Source organism: Colletotrichum lupini, chromosome 4 (assembly GCF_023278565.1).
Source record: "Colletotrichum lupini chromosome 4, complete sequence".
In the NCBI taxonomy this organism is placed as follows: domain Eukaryota; kingdom Fungi; phylum Ascomycota; class Sordariomycetes; order Glomerellales; family Glomerellaceae; genus Colletotrichum; species Colletotrichum lupini.
The window spans coordinates 1,060,979-1,075,637 of record NC_064677.1 but is presented as its reverse complement, the minus strand read 5'-3'; the positions used below and the strand labels follow the sequence as shown (position 1 = coordinate 1,075,637).

General features: G+C 53.0%; 4 protein-coding genes across 4 annotated transcripts; 3 read left to right on the top strand and 1 right to left on the bottom strand.

The window, feature by feature from the left end:
- Window positions 1-113: 113 nt before the first annotated feature.
- CLUP02_07430 (major facilitator superfamily transporter) lies at window positions 114-1,928 on the top strand (the record flags this gene model as incomplete). The annotated part of the gene is made up of 3 exons (XM_049286425.1): window positions 114-319; window positions 411-1,633; window positions 1,696-1,928. The coding sequence occupies 3 exons, from the start codon at window positions 114-116 to the stop codon at window positions 1,926-1,928; spliced, it is 1,662 nt and encodes a 553-aa protein (XP_049143568.1).
- Window positions 1,929-3,113: 1,185 nt separating this feature from the next.
- CLUP02_07429 (NADH:flavin oxidoreductase/NADH oxidase) lies at window positions 3,114-4,530 on the top strand (the record flags this gene model as incomplete). Its single annotated transcript, XM_049286424.1, has 4 exons — window positions 3,114-3,221; window positions 3,286-3,757; window positions 3,815-4,088; window positions 4,152-4,530. The coding sequence occupies 4 exons, from the start codon at window positions 3,114-3,116 to the stop codon at window positions 4,528-4,530; spliced, it is 1,233 nt and encodes a 410-aa protein (XP_049143567.1).
- A 550-nt stretch (window positions 4,531-5,080) lies between these two features.
- Window positions 5,081-9,354, bottom strand: CLUP02_07428 (FAD binding domain-containing protein; the record flags this gene model as incomplete). The annotated part of the gene is made up of 12 exons (XM_049286423.1): window positions 5,081-5,472; window positions 5,532-5,736; window positions 5,794-6,174; window positions 6,233-6,613; window positions 6,679-6,731; window positions 6,866-6,953; window positions 7,033-7,202; window positions 7,515-8,871; window positions 8,932-9,014; window positions 9,113-9,175; window positions 9,237-9,257; window positions 9,312-9,354. The coding sequence occupies 12 exons, from the start codon at window positions 9,352-9,354 to the stop codon at window positions 5,081-5,083; spliced, it is 3,237 nt and encodes a 1,078-aa protein (XP_049143566.1).
- Window positions 9,355-9,992: 638 nt separating this feature from the next.
- CLUP02_07427 (uncharacterized protein) lies at window positions 9,993-14,520 on the top strand (the record flags this gene model as incomplete). Its single annotated transcript, XM_049286422.1, has 5 exons — window positions 9,993-10,215; window positions 10,336-11,920; window positions 12,083-13,195; window positions 13,274-13,360; window positions 13,743-14,520. 5 exons carry the CDS (start codon window positions 9,993-9,995, stop codon window positions 14,518-14,520), a joined length of 3,786 nt encoding a protein of 1,261 aa, XP_049143565.1.
- Window positions 14,521-14,659: the final 139 nt, after the last annotated feature.

The window sequence follows — 14,659 nt, the reverse complement described above, 5'->3', positions numbered from 1 at the left end:
TTTTCTTTCTTGAGAGAAAAGGGCCCAAGTCAGAAGCTGCTTATCGTCTTCACTTTCTTTCCCTCAGTCATTCTCCCTATTCCCCCTTGCGAATTGACCAGGCTATTTTCATCATGTCTGCTCCGAGCGAGAAGAGTGTCACAAAGGATGCGACGGAGTCGAGCTTGAGGCAGACGGCCTCCGGGTCCGTTATCCAGGGAGATGCAAGTTCCGTCGGCGACTCGGTCCTCCGTGATTTTTACACGGGCGCCGTGAACGAGAACTATCGTCTCAAGTCGGAGCTAATCGCGAAGCACTTGGGCGAGATTGGCATGGGAAAGTATGTTTGAGATTCCTCTCCCTCGCTTTCTGGCTTCATACTACCGGCGCAAGGTGGAAGAAAAGCTGACCGTTTCCCCCCTCCTTCTCAGATTCCAATGGATCCTCTTCGTCGTCAACGGCTTCGGCTGGATTGTCGACAACTTTTGGTCCCAGGGAATCACAGCAATCCGGCCACCGATCGGCAACGAGTTCACCGACATTGCGAAATTGAGCTTCAGCTCCGTAGCGTACTACGTCGGGCTGATCGTCGGCGCCTCCTTTTGGGGCACCACCGCCGATCTCATCGGTCGCAAGCCCGCCTTTAACGCCACGATCCTCTACGGCGGCGTCTTTGCGTGCGCCGTGGCCGGCGTTCAAAACTTTACGGGTTTCTGCATCATCTGGGCCATTATCGGTACGGCGGCGGGCGGTAACGTACCCGTGGACAGCGTCGTGTTTCTGGAGTTTGTTCCCCAGACCCATCAGTGGCTGCTCGTAAGCTTGTCTGGATGGTGGAATTTGGGACAGGTTATCGTGTCGCTCCTGGCGTGGGTTTTCTTGGCCAACTTTGCCTGCGACTCTACGGAAGCTCCTTGCCGCATGCAAGATAACATGGGCTGGCGTTACCTTATGATCACTCTCGGTGGTATCGCCATTGCCTTTGGTCTGATCCGCATCATGGCCTTCAAGATTCCCGAATCGCCCAAATTCCTCATCTCCAAGGGTCGCGATGCCGAGGCCGTCGAAGCCGTAAATTACATTGCGCGCTACAATAAGCGACCGGAATCCCTCACCCTCGAAATGCTGCAAGCCATCGACAGACAATGCGCCGGTATTTCAGAGTCAGACGCAGGCAGCGCTGCCCCCGCCGCCGCGGCGGTCGACCCCGACATGGCGCCTCGAGGCTCCAAGCTATCCCACATGGAGATCCTCAAGGAAAGCTTCAGGGACTACAACGCCGACAACTACAAGAAACTGTTTGCCGGCCGCAAGATGGCGCAGCACACGTCCGTCACGTTCCTCATCTGGCTGACCGTCGGTGTGGCGTACCCGCTCTACTTCGCCTTCATCCCGTCATACCTCGCGACCAAGTCTACATACTCTGCAAATACCTCGCTGAACCACACCTATATGATTTACTGCATTGTTTCTGCGGCCGGTGTTCTTGGACCCATCGCGGCCGGCTTCTGCGTTGAGACACGCTTTGGCCGCCGCTGGATGATGGCTGCATCTGCGGTCTTGACAGGAGTTTTCTTATTCGCTTACACGGCAGTGGGCACGGAAGCGGCTGATATCGGATTCCAATGCGCAACCGGAATTCTTGGAAACTTTGGTAAGTTGGCCCTCAAGTCATTTTCTGATTATACAAGTGCAATTGCTAACCAATATTCGCAGAGTACGCCGTCATGTATGCCTTCACGCCCGAGTCTTTCCCTGGCCCAGTTCGCGGAACAGGCACTGGCATTGCCGCTACTCTTCTTCGCGTCGGTGGTCTTGCGGCTTCGTTTGTGTCGACGTATGCGGGATACACTGTTGTGCCTATCTATGCTAGTGCTGCTTTATGGATTGTGGTGGGCTTGTTTTGCATCGGATTGCCTTACGAGACCCACGGGCACGCTTCTCTCTAGATCTTGCAACCAACTTGCAAATTTTGAACTCGGCTCCTGGCTAGAAGACTTGATGCAGAGCTACACGATAATGAAAACGTTAATTTCCTCGCCGGATCTATGATTTAAAAAGCGATGCAATTTCTAGACTTTTCTACAACTCTGATACCACGCCGAAGCGCACAAGTGTTTCTACCTATATCAATCGAGGTCCAGATGTTGGGGCAGCTTGGGCTAGATTTGCCACAACTGCCCGTCTTAGGGAGTATTTTATGCAGGAAATTGTAGAGTTGAGATTCCACAACTACGACGTAGACTATCCTTCAATTTCGTACGCACGCAGAGTTCTCAAAATCATCACGGCCTTCAAGAGTTGATGCACTGTAGAGATGATGGAATTGTGTCAGACGAAAGCATCATGCAATTCCCCGGCAAAATGAACCAGCCCACCTAGACCACGTTCATCTTACAAGTTCGCCATGCTTGAACTGCTTACCAATACCAGTCCAGTCGTTGGTGTTCTCCCATCAAAGTTGCTTCTCCCGAACCCGATTCACATCAATCTGTTACCAAAGCGATGACTTGAAGATGTGTGTTATCGTCTCCCTTGCTCCTATGAGATGACAGCCCCATGAGAGCTTTCCCCATGTCTATCTGCGAACATGTGGGGGGAAAGGCGCGGTCTCCCGTACTCCCGAGTTCCCCGTGTTTAGACTGCACTAAACCATGGTTTGCCGAATGTAACACACCGGGGGGGATAACACCACTGGTGATTAGAAGTGGACTGATGGCTATGCTCTCTAGAATACCATACAGATACGAATAGATACGGCAAGTCAAGGTTGCCGACTGGGCGGGTTCGGTGTAAGTGCACCCCCACTTCCGAGATATCCCACTCATCACAACCCAACCCAGGAAGCCCCCCCACTCTCCACTCTTGCACTGGAATGGGGGGCATCTCGAGGCACTAGCAACGATGCATCAACATGGCGATCACGACTAACACGCCAGCGTGTACCCTTAAGGTCACTGAATAGTGACTTTGCAAATGTGGTTCCGGGCTTCAGATGACATGTTCATAACCTGCCACATTCAACGACGCTCAATGGGCTTCTTAGTGCTCAACAGACCTCAGCAAGCCCCCTTCCTATCAAGACACCAATTCAATAATAGGTCTTGACCATATTTCCTGAATAGCTTCACACCATGCCCAAAGCAACCACTCCTCCCCCGGCCTTTGCCGCTCTGAAGGATACGGTGCTGTTCGCCCCACTGAAGTTGGGTAGCATCAGCCTCAAGCATCGCATCGTGCAAGTAAGTCCAGCAAGCTACCCACAACATGGCGATGGCGATGATGTAGTGCTAACATACTTGATAGGCACCCACAACTCGCATGAGAAGTGAGTTCGAGTCTCGCGGTGTTCATGTCCCAGGGGCCCGTGTAGCAAAGTACTACGGCGAGCGAGCCAGTGCCGGGGGTCTTCAAATCACAGAGGCCACCGACATCTGCCTCAATGCCAGCGCCTACCCCGGTGTCGCAGGCGTCTTCACCGACTCTCAGCTGCAAGGATGGCGCAAGGTGACTGATGCCGTCCATGCCAAGGGCGGGTTCATTTTTGTTCAGCTTTGGCACACTGGCAGAGCCTCTTCTGGTGGAATGCGTGGAGGCGAGACGCCTATCTCTTCGGGAACCCAGCCAATGGATGGGAACTACCTTGATGGAACTGCGTGCAAAGATGGTCCTCCCAGGCCTATGACCATAGAGGAGATCCACGGCTTGACTGCAGAGTGGGCTGCGGCTTCTAAGCGCGCGGTTGAGGTTGCTGGTTTTGATGGCGTTGAGATTCATGGTAAGAATATGTCGCGCTCATTGAATACTTGCTACGAATAAGCTAACATGAAGATAGGGGCTAATGGATACTTGCTTGAACAATTCCTCCACGATAACATCAACACTCGCACAGACGAGTACGGTGGATCGATAGAGAACCGCTCAAGATTCCTTTTTGAAGTGTTGTCGGCCGTCAGTGCCGCCATTGGCCCCGAGAAAGTCGGCGTCCGCCTTTCGCCGTACAACTACTTCCAAGGCACAAGAGACAGTAACCCCAACAAGCACTGGTCATTCATTAGCCAAAAGATTGCAGAGATGTCAGAGACTGAGAGGCCCGCCTATGTGCACATGTAAGACTATCTGCTTATAAGTAACCACTCCAAAAGAGGACAGCTACTGATGATTCGATTTAGGATCGAGCCTCGCTTTGACGAAGTCCTCGATGAGGAACAAAAGCTTGCCTCGCTGTCTGGAACCAAGTCCGAGGCGACACAGACGAACAATTTGACACAATTCAGGGACATTCTCAAGCCAGCAGGCGTCCACTTCTTCGCCGCTGGCAACTTCAACCGCGACAATGCTGTTACGAAGTTGAAGAGCGGCGAGGCGGATGCGATTGTGTTTGGCAGATATTTCATTGCCAACCCTGATCTTGTGGAGCGGTTGAAGAACGGGTGGGAGTTGAACCCATACGACAGGACGACCTTTTACGGGGCGGAGCCTCCGGAAAAGGGATACAATGACTATGAGTTTTATAAGGTTGATAATGAGGAGGTTACAGCGAATGCTTAGACCCATTAGAGCTTACATGTAAGGATCATTACTAGAGGTGGCATGTGCAGTCTCGATTCTAGCATCATTATGAATGGAAAAGATGTCACGACGTCGAATGAAGCAGAAGACCTGGGGAGTTTGGATGTTTGATTTGCGGAACGTGTGAACAAGGGAACAGTGGATAGTCACGCCACCTGCCCTTTTATTTGGTGTTTGCCGACTTCTTTTCCATGTCTTCTCTTCTTCCGAAATTTGGAACAATGCTGGATAGAGACCCAAAGCATGATCACTAACACTGAAAACTTTCTGGGAAGGCCCACAATGTCATTCTGAGAGTTTGTAATATGCAATTATCATCAATATTTACTACCGTTACTAATTATAGACTAGGTATGTAATGCACTCTGCATTCCGCCTCATTATTCTTGCAATCGTATCGGTCTGTGATCAATCTATGCATCGCCACACAAGACCGGTCCAACTTTTCAATGGTCTCATAAGCATTGAAAGTATAAAAAGTGATTAGAGCCTCGAGAGGCGTAGGGCGCTCGCAAGAAAGCCCGACCCTTTAGATCTTTCCAGCGTCCTGGACAGTAAGAGTATATCCGTAGCTGGAGGAGACGGAGTAGTAGTCGCTGCCTCTCCACTGTCCGACGTTGGTGCTGTAGGACTTGTCCCAGGACTGGGTGTACAGGGAGCAGTAAGTTCCCTGGGGAACGTTGTTCTTACTGAGGACGTAGGCGTTGAAGAAGTTGCAGGCATCGTAGGTGCCGTCAGCTCTGGGGTGGTCGTGGTCGTACTTGGTGTTGGCCTTGCAGGCGACGGCGCACTGCTCAGGGTTGTAGACACCGGGGTAGTACTTGGATCCCATGTATGACTTGGGGGCCTGGGTGGCGCCGCCGAAGGCAACAGGGCCGGTGAAGTCGGCGTAAGAAGGGGGAGGCGCAAGCTTGGAGTATCCTGTTTGGAGTCAGTTAGCCCTCTCGATAGCTGGCATGGGAAAGATCAGGATTGCGTACCGTTCGATCCAGTCACACCGACGTGGAACTGGTTTCTCCACTGTCCAACATTGGTGGCGGTCTCCGCGGTGACGGCGGAACCCCAGAGGGTGCACTTGTAGTTGGTGATGCTGGCAGGGTTGGGGCACGCATCGGTAGGGTCCCACTTGGGGTCTCTCTCCATGTAGACGTTGATACCGTAGCATGCAGGAGCGGCATCGCAGTACTATTGACGGTTAGATATTGCTTCCTTGATGTTTGTTCTGGGTGAAGTTGTCTTTACCTGCTGGCACTTGATAGTGTCAAAGGTCTTCATGGTGTAGAGACCCAAGTAGGTATTGCACTCGGTGGCGCCCTGCTTGTTGGAGAACGACAGGCTGTAGCCGGCAGGCACCTGAGCATTGGTGGCAATGGTAGTGAACTGAGGGTCGTTCATGAAGGTGGCATAGTCATCCGGGCTGGACACGGGTCCGTAGCCGTCGGGCTGCTTGGCTCCGCAGCCGGCGGGAGTAACCGTACGGGCGGCCAGGGTGGAGTTGGAGACGGCAATGGGGTTGGCCGCGGCATCCTTTGAGGCCTCAGCCTTGGCGACCGCCGGGTCGTAGGTGGGAGTCTCGACGGTGGCACCGACAGCGGGGCCAACCTTGGTAGGAACAGGCTCAGCCTGTACTGGGGGTCAGCTTGAAGCGAGAAAAGAAGCTTTACCGGCAGTGTGGACTCACATCGAAAGCACTCAGATCAATACCGTTCTGGGCAGTAGTGTCACGGGGAGCGACAGGGCCGGCGGCAGCAAGGCCAGAGATGGCGGCGACGAGGATAGCGGAACGCATCTTGAAGTATTGGCAGGTGTCTAGAGCACGTGGCGAGACTGAAGGAAGTATTGATGACCCGGTTGAGGAAGCTGAGGATGTTCGGGAGCTTCTGAGATGATGAGGATGGATAAGAAGATCTGAATCGGGAGATGGGGAGGAAGATCGCAGACTTATGTATTCAGGATGCTTCAGCTCACGATTCAGCAAAATGACAACAAGCGGCCGCCGTGAATCTGCCTCGTGGGCAAGCCTCCACGTGGGCGAGCCCATGGTTCTGGACTCCTCGTCACCCTATTCCATGCCAGTGAGCTTGACCAAGCGCTGATTAGGCGAGCTGTCGTTCAGCTTCCTCGTACTATCGTGAGTGCCACGCGCATGTTGATGTTCCCAAGTTTTCCTCTGGACAGAACTGCCAGGCACCGTGCGCCGGCCTATGTTAGTTGGTTTCAGGCGCCGGCTCGCTAGGCGGCGCGCTTACCAGCCCTCCGGATTTCGTACCCCTTTTCTTCTTAGCTTCTTCCTTAGTCGACCTTATTTTCGTACGCGGCTCTTCCATTCTGGTGGTGTTGAAGTCCTCGAGGGCTCCGAGGATATTAGCCCTCAGACATGGACATGGGATGGGAAACGCGGCCTGGGGACGGTAAGACGGGGTCGGTGTTGCTTAATCTCTCTCAATCCAAGACATCTTAAGCCATTATTGGACGAAATACGGCATCCTTCTCCACTGTGCTAGAGTCAATATAATGCTCAGCTGCTTCAGCTGGCCCAGCTGGCTGGATTGAGTTGTTTGTATCCTTGGTAACGAACCAAATCCTCGGGACTGCCAATACCTGCACGCCCTCACGCAGGGCGATACCGTTTTGACGTTCTCGCGAGTGTGCTGGTGATTGATGTGGTTAATAACATTGCCCAAAACTGTCTAGCTTCCATAACCCCCCCGCCGGAGGTTTTCCATCTTGGTTAAAGCCTAGCCGCCAGGCTATCGAACCAAAAACAAAGTAGCAGGGGAAACGGTAAGGCAGGCTTTGCGACTATTGTTTACTATTCCTCCTTTCGCATAATTAGGATCGCAGCTAACCTACAAGGGCCCGATCCAGCCGGGAATTAACAGGCCACAACGGCTTAAGGCTCTCGTATTATTCAAAGTTTGTGCTTTCTTTTTTACAGGTTAATAAGCTTATGCTCTACAAACTTGCCCGAGGGGTTGGGTTTCCTCCTTTTGCCGATGTGCCGGCCGAGTCGGAGGGCCATTTCGATTCGATATCCTTCCACATGTCGTATGTCAATAACCACCTCCCTACGCCATGATACCTCCACGGAAAGGGGTCATCTCCTGTCTCCTGAGATGCGGGTAACACGGCTGAATCCCCGCTCAGCCACTTCGCGTCCATCTCCTCAAACTCCTTGAACTTCGCATCTCGCTCAACCTGCTCTGGCCCGTCGTGGAGGTGATAGATCCACTGGTTGTATGTTCCGCGGCGGACGACCCTCTCCGTCCGCTCCCGTCGGCAGTCCTCGTAGACCTTTAGGGCCTGTCGCTTTGATGCGGCTGAAGTGTCGGTCAGTCGAGCGAGGCAGAGACCCAGAACCCCTCCGTCCTCGAGCGCCATACCCGCCCCGCTGGCCAGGTAAGGCAGCGTCGCGTGCACGGCGTCTCCGAGCATCGTGAAGGCGCCAGACGGATGGGACCACGTTGGTTCCAGGCCTGGCCGGATGCACAGTCTCCATTTGAGAACCTCATCGCACATCTGGAGCATCTTGCCGATGCGGGGATCCCAGCCTGCAAAATGGCCCCGCATCTCCTCAATGTTTCCCTGCAGGGTGTTGCCGCCGTCGACGGGCATGTCGTCCGGCACCAGCAACACCATGTTGAAGAGCTGACCGCCCTTGAGAACATAGTTCACCGCGTGCTTGTCCGGTCCAACCCAGTAGTTGACTTGGGGGTTCTCCACAAAGTGCCTCAATTCGGGGTCCTTGAGCATGTCGGCCGTGTTCAAAAGCAGTCGATATGCCAGGTCCCCTGTCAGCTGAGGTGGATCAGGCTTGCATAGGAACTCCTCCCTCAGCTTGGAGTTGATGCCGTCCGCGCCAACGAGAAGGTCGCACGTCAGGCTGCGTCCGCCAACGAGGTACACCGTAGCCGTCGTGTCATCCGGTGAGATTGTAAAAGTATCGACCTTTGCATTCGTCTCGAGCTTCGCGCCAAGCTCTACTGCGCGCTCGAGGAGACACCGATGCAGGTCGGAGCGATGAAAATCCCAGAAGGGGAAATCTCCCGCCGCCGCGGCGTACTGGTGATAATCCATTTCGGACAGGAAGTTGCCTTTCCAGCCGATGAAGTTGCATTTCTGGGGCTTTGTGGCGTACTTTTCCAGCTTCTCCTCCAAGCCCCAGGAGAATAGGACGCGGGCGGCGTTCGGGAGGACTTGGATGCCCGCACCGACCTCGCCGATATTTGAGGCGGCCTCTAGAACCGTGACATCGTGTCCAGCCAGCAGCGTCGAGATGGCGGCGCCTAGGCCACCTAGACCCGCTCCCACAATTATCACCTAGCATAGGAGAAATTAGTTCGGCGACTTTCATTGAGCGTGTAATAGATGAAGACTCACGTGAAGCTTAGTACTCGCATCGCGCTGTTGCTTTTCTTGAATCAAATAACTCCTCGAAGTCGACGGCGACATGATGCTGGTGTCTGGTTGCACGGCTCCAGTCTACTCTTGGGGTCGCAATTGTTATGCTGATCTATGCTGTCTTGAAGGAGACAACTAATTCTTTAGTGCATATACTCACAGGCCTTATGCAACTTCCTGTCATCTGATGTTGACTGTGTTATGTGATGATGTTGTCGGTACACTGGCAAATTTGTATACAATAATCCAGCTGTATGGCTGCTACATACTATCTTAGCTCTTACAAATGCATGCTACAGCGTTCTCTAAGAGTGGAATGGCCGCATCATCCGTTCACTGTCGTTAGAGGCGTAGTTCACGGCCACTGCCGGCTTTACTCGGTGCACTCAACGTGATCGCCATGATTGATGCATCTCCTCTCTCCGGATATGCAACTCCGCGAACATCAATTGTCCTACGTAAAGTTCGATTCGTATCTACATGTGTCGCATATCTAGAGTAGCTAGATAAGATACGCCCGCAGTTGGAGCATATTACCAGCACGCCGAAGTCGCCTGTACCCCACTCTTATCTCCTCGGACTTATGTTGGTGTTGTCGGATACGAATTGCGAGGCCAGAGACGATGCTTATCAGTGGTCGCGGGAGTCTTCGAGAGTGGGGGAGGGGCGACACCGAGACCTAGTGCCGGGATGTTGTGCGATGAACAAATCGGAGATTTCTCATACTTCCTAGTATGGAGATTCTACTCGGCCTAGGAAGCCGGGTATCGTTACTCTTCAAAGCCGGAGGAAATGCGGAGAAGTGGGACGGCACATTCGGATGCTATGTCCATCCCCATTCCCCCATCTATGAGCTCCTATCGAAGCGAGCGAGACACCTGAACCGTGGTTTCACTCTGCCAACTTTGCCAGTCTTTCCAAGTCTCTTCCTAAGGCCCGAGTTATCGAAATTTTCTTTCCTTCGCTGTGCCAGGGGTCGACTGACATAGGTTCCTTTCTCGGAAGTGGATTGGTGTAATTTGCAACTCGGCGGTGAAACTATGAACGACTCCTACGCCATGGCTGGTGCTGGTGAGAACCATCGTCGCTCAGAGAGCTCAGAAGGCTTGATGGGCGAAGACAAGACCTTTTCTTGCACGCACCCTGGGTGCAACAGACGCTTCACTCGGGCTGAGCATATGCAACGTCATGCTCTCAACCATATGCCTGGCGGGTTGAGCTGCGATTTATGCAATGCCCACTTCAAGCGACCTGATCTGTTGAGTAAGTAGATTCAAAGACGAAACAGTAAAGCAATATGCCGACAATTATTACCGTTTGTAATTCAATCTCGAGCCTTCCGAAAACGAATAGCCCGCTGACTTCATATTCATCTACAATCAGAACGGCATATGGACCGTCACCGCCAAAAAGATCTCGAAGCAGGCGGACCAGGCTGCGGCGTTTTAGACACACGAAAGCGATCTTGGAAGGCCCCGGACGGGTCTGTTGTAGAAAAGCGGCCCTGCCCGAATCCGTCTGGACGGGGCCGGGCATCGGGAGGAAAAGAGCGTCCTCAAGCTCAACAAGTTCCTTCACCTGACCCGGAACCCCACGACGGGGATCATAGTCTGTCCGGCTTAGACATTGAGCCAGACCAAGACTACTCCATCGACAACATATCACCAGAGTTTCACAGGCGCTCAACCTTGGATCTTCGGCCAGGAAGCCAGAGCGACGCTCAACAGTATTCCATTGGACGTCAAGACGTTTTCAATCCAACTGAACCTGTCACCAACTTCTCGGGGTTCCCTCCTTCTTTACAGTTTTCCGATTTTATAGGATCGGAGAGCCACTTCGACATTAATACGACCCAGTCCAGTAGCTGGGGTGAGACATCATTCATGAGCGAACAGTTGGACTACGATCAGATCTTCCAACCCGACACTGCCAGCTCCTTTAATATGCCATACACGACTGCGCTGGATTACAACTGGCTATTCAACATGCAAGAAAACTCGGCCCCCACCGCAGCGTCGAGACCTTCGAATCTAGCTCAAGATTTTGAAACTCACGTGGCAAACAATCAATCCCAAACTAAATCGCAAGCAAACGTCGCCATCACACCGGAGTCGATGAAGAGCGCACAGCTGTGGACAGAGCCCATGGAGATGACTAGCAAGGATCAGGAGAGGCAGAGGTCGTCCGATCCACCAAGCAACACCTCAACAACCGCTAGTGAAGCTGCCAGACGGCAAGCGATGAGAAACTCCAGGGAGAGGAGCTCAGACATCGCGCAGTTTCGAAGACCTAGCGATGCGCCATCAGCAGCTCGGCAGCGTTACCCTGCACCCAGCCGGCCAACTCCGACCGAACCAGAAAGACCACTGTCTTCCTTGAGGAAGCCGCTAACAATCCCTCCTATTGGCGAAGATGTGAGAGAGAGGTTGTTAAACGTCATTGACGGCGCCAAGCCCAACCTGCCTGACCAACGCGCCACAATATGGGAGCACCCGTTACTATCAGCGGACTCACTAAAGTCGTATCTGGAGCTATTCTTCACTCGCTTCAACACCGCATACCCACTCATCCACCTAGAGACATTTGACTGCAGGAATACCGAACCTTTGCTACTGTTGTCCATCCTGCTGTTAGGTGCTACGTACTCGAGCAAAGACTGTCATCAACTTGCTGTTTGCATACATGATGTAATCCGGCCGAGCATCTTTGCCCATGCCGGATTCTCACCTAGACCAGAGCTCTGGACATTGCAGACAATCCTGCTGGTCGAGTGCTTTGGCAAGTCACGTGCCGGTCAGAAACAACACGACATGAGCCATTTGTTCCATGGACTTCTGATCAATCTCATTCGCCGTTCCGATTGCCAGACTGTGCGACCGCCGGGTCCGCCACCAGTCTCGGGCGAAGATAACGCCGGCATCTTGGACCAGGCATGGAGGAAGTGGGCCGATGCGGAGCAGAAGAAAAGGTATGTCTTGACGTTCCCTTTGCATTCGTTGTAGTCAGCAGAGGGCTAACAGAAGCCCAGGTTGGCCTTGCTCTGTTTTATGTGGGATACGCAGCACGCAGTTCTCTTCTGCCAGAGTCTCTGCATGTCAGCTTTTGAGCTCCGACTGGAACTACCGTGCAGCCAGAGCATATGGGAAGCTCGGGATGCCGCATCATGGGCGTCGGCATGGCGCTCAAGTCTTAGCGACCAGAGGTTGTTCTACTTGCCCACTCTGAAATCTTATCTTACACCTTCAGCCCCGCGACCAGCTGGCCTCACTGGATTCTCGAGGATTCTTGTTCTTCATGGCTTGATGTCCATCTCTTGGGACATGGGCCGGCGTGATCAGACGGCTCTGGGTGTCGTCTCCGGAGATAGCTTCGGGATGGGTTGGCGCAAATTGCTGAGCACCGCCTACGACGCATGGAAAAACGACTTTGATGCATTCTGCGGCAGCTTCGCGTCCCAATTACAACGGGGATCTGCCTCCCAGGCCCAGGGAGTTCAACGGCAGGAGGGCGACGAAGATATGACTCGGAAAGTGGAGTTCGAGTCGTTCGCGGCAGCATACAAGGCTCTCTATCATTCAGCACAAGCTTTACTCAACATGGACTTCTTGGATGTTCAGATATACGCTGGTGCTCGTCACATCCTCGGTAGGCCAGTACAGCAACGAGATTACCACAGATCCGCACAGGTTGTGAAGAAATGGGCTGCGTCAGCTTGCGAGACACAGCAGCAGCAGCAAAACCACCCACTCGTCCCAAGACAAGATCGAGGAGGGGCTGCCGACACCAACGCCGACCAATCCAAGCAATCCGCGTCCGAAGCAGCATGGCACGCGGCGAGAATGCTAGTCGAAACCAAGAGAACGCTGAACAGCATGGAGGCCATGAACCTCTTCCACGTGCCGTGGTGTCTGTACCTGGCGACGCTTACCTGCTGGGCCTATCACCACGCGCGACCTAGTCGATCGTACGGGGCATCTTCGCGGCGGGCGTTTGACGCCTTTGATGATGAGGATGACTTTGAGGACGACGAGATGATTTGGGATCCGCAAGGTGAGATGGAGGCTCTGGTTGCGAGCATGTCGGAGCGCGCGGTACGGGGCGAGGTCGCTCTACGGAGAGAGCGGAAGAGGACGAATGGCTTGGTTTGGATTATGGCGGACGTTTTGACGACGGTGAGATGGGGGATTGTGCACGCTGGCGTAGTGGTGTTACGGGGTCTTGTGCCTCAGCGCCTGATCAACCAGTATGAAGAGGTTATCTAGGTCTTCATGAGCTTTGAAGGTTACGTGATTTCTGATTTCATCTTCTGGCCACTGGCCAGTGCATTCTACACAGTCAGCTTGAGCGGCGATGTGTTCAGCCGAAGCTTGGCTGACAATGTTGAGATGCCCATGTCAGAGTTCAAGCGGTGTGCGTTGGACCCCGATGAAGCGGAGACATCAACATCCCACTTGCATTTTTAGAATCCCAGAAACCAGGGACATCCGTGTCAAGAACCTGGTTGCCGGTATTTCGAGGGGGCCATAGCGTTGGCGCTGGGCTTAGACTGTCTCGACTTGGGATCTCGGCGCCGATGTCTTCAAACCTTGACTTAGATCATGCTATGAAGGACTGGGCATTGCCTTCCCTTAGACTAGATTCTGAAGTCTTATAAGAAGACTCTGTCAGAATGCTGCTGGTGATGATCTCTTTCTACTCGGTTTTTAGTGCTGGATTGAATCCGCTTGCCGGCGTCGAATCTCTTCTAAACTCCGTGTAAGATTGCACTTACATTTAGCACCTTAACTCAGTGGATCTATCGGCAACATGACGGCAATTAACTACTATGAGCGTATAACGGAGGTCTATCGTTTGGACAATACTCCAATTTTGATCGCTTCTGCCGTCAGCTTCATCATCGGCTACCTCCAGTATACCTACGTTGTCAGGCTCACCTTACGTGAAGGAAAGGGCCCGATGCCCTTCTGGATGCATTCATTTTACCTCGCCCACGACTCGACATGGTCTTATACCCTTGGCAAGGCCGCCTCTCAGTACGGGGAGCACTGGTACCTGAGAGGCACGTCAATAGCGCTCTTCCTCTGGACGATGCTGGAAGTATGGACTATCCATCGATCCATCACCAAAGAGCGCGATGCCAGCTTTGGGAATGTCCTCGGAAAGCAGCCATCAATGTCGGCAGCCATTACATACGCCCTGGCGCTGCAGATGGGCATGTACTCGATCGTGCTTCTGGCCATTGAGTTTATGGGTGAGGGGTCCGTCATGCAATGGTTCTGCTTCACCAACGTCCTGATCGTCCTTGGGCCTACTCATCACTACTTGAGGGCTGGGTCCCGGCATGGACTATCTCTCGGTTTCTGCGTTGTCAACATCATCGGCACCATCTGGACCTTTGCGCCTTTCGGGTTCTTTGTGCTCACTATTCCGGAAATCTTCGATCAACAGTTGTACTATATCATTGGGGTTATTCTCACAGTGTATTCCGTTGGGTGCTTCCACGTGGTATCCCAGTATCCGAGCAAGACTAGAGTCATGGATAAGGGTGGGAAGCAGCCAATCTGGTAGGAGTAGTTGATCGACGTTGTTAATAGGCTTTTCATCTATGCGGCGGCCTCAGATTGTAAGCTCTAGTGGGTGTAGATGGTGACACGGTAGAAAGATGAATGCAAGTATTCGAACATCAGTTCCAATAAATCAAGGATTC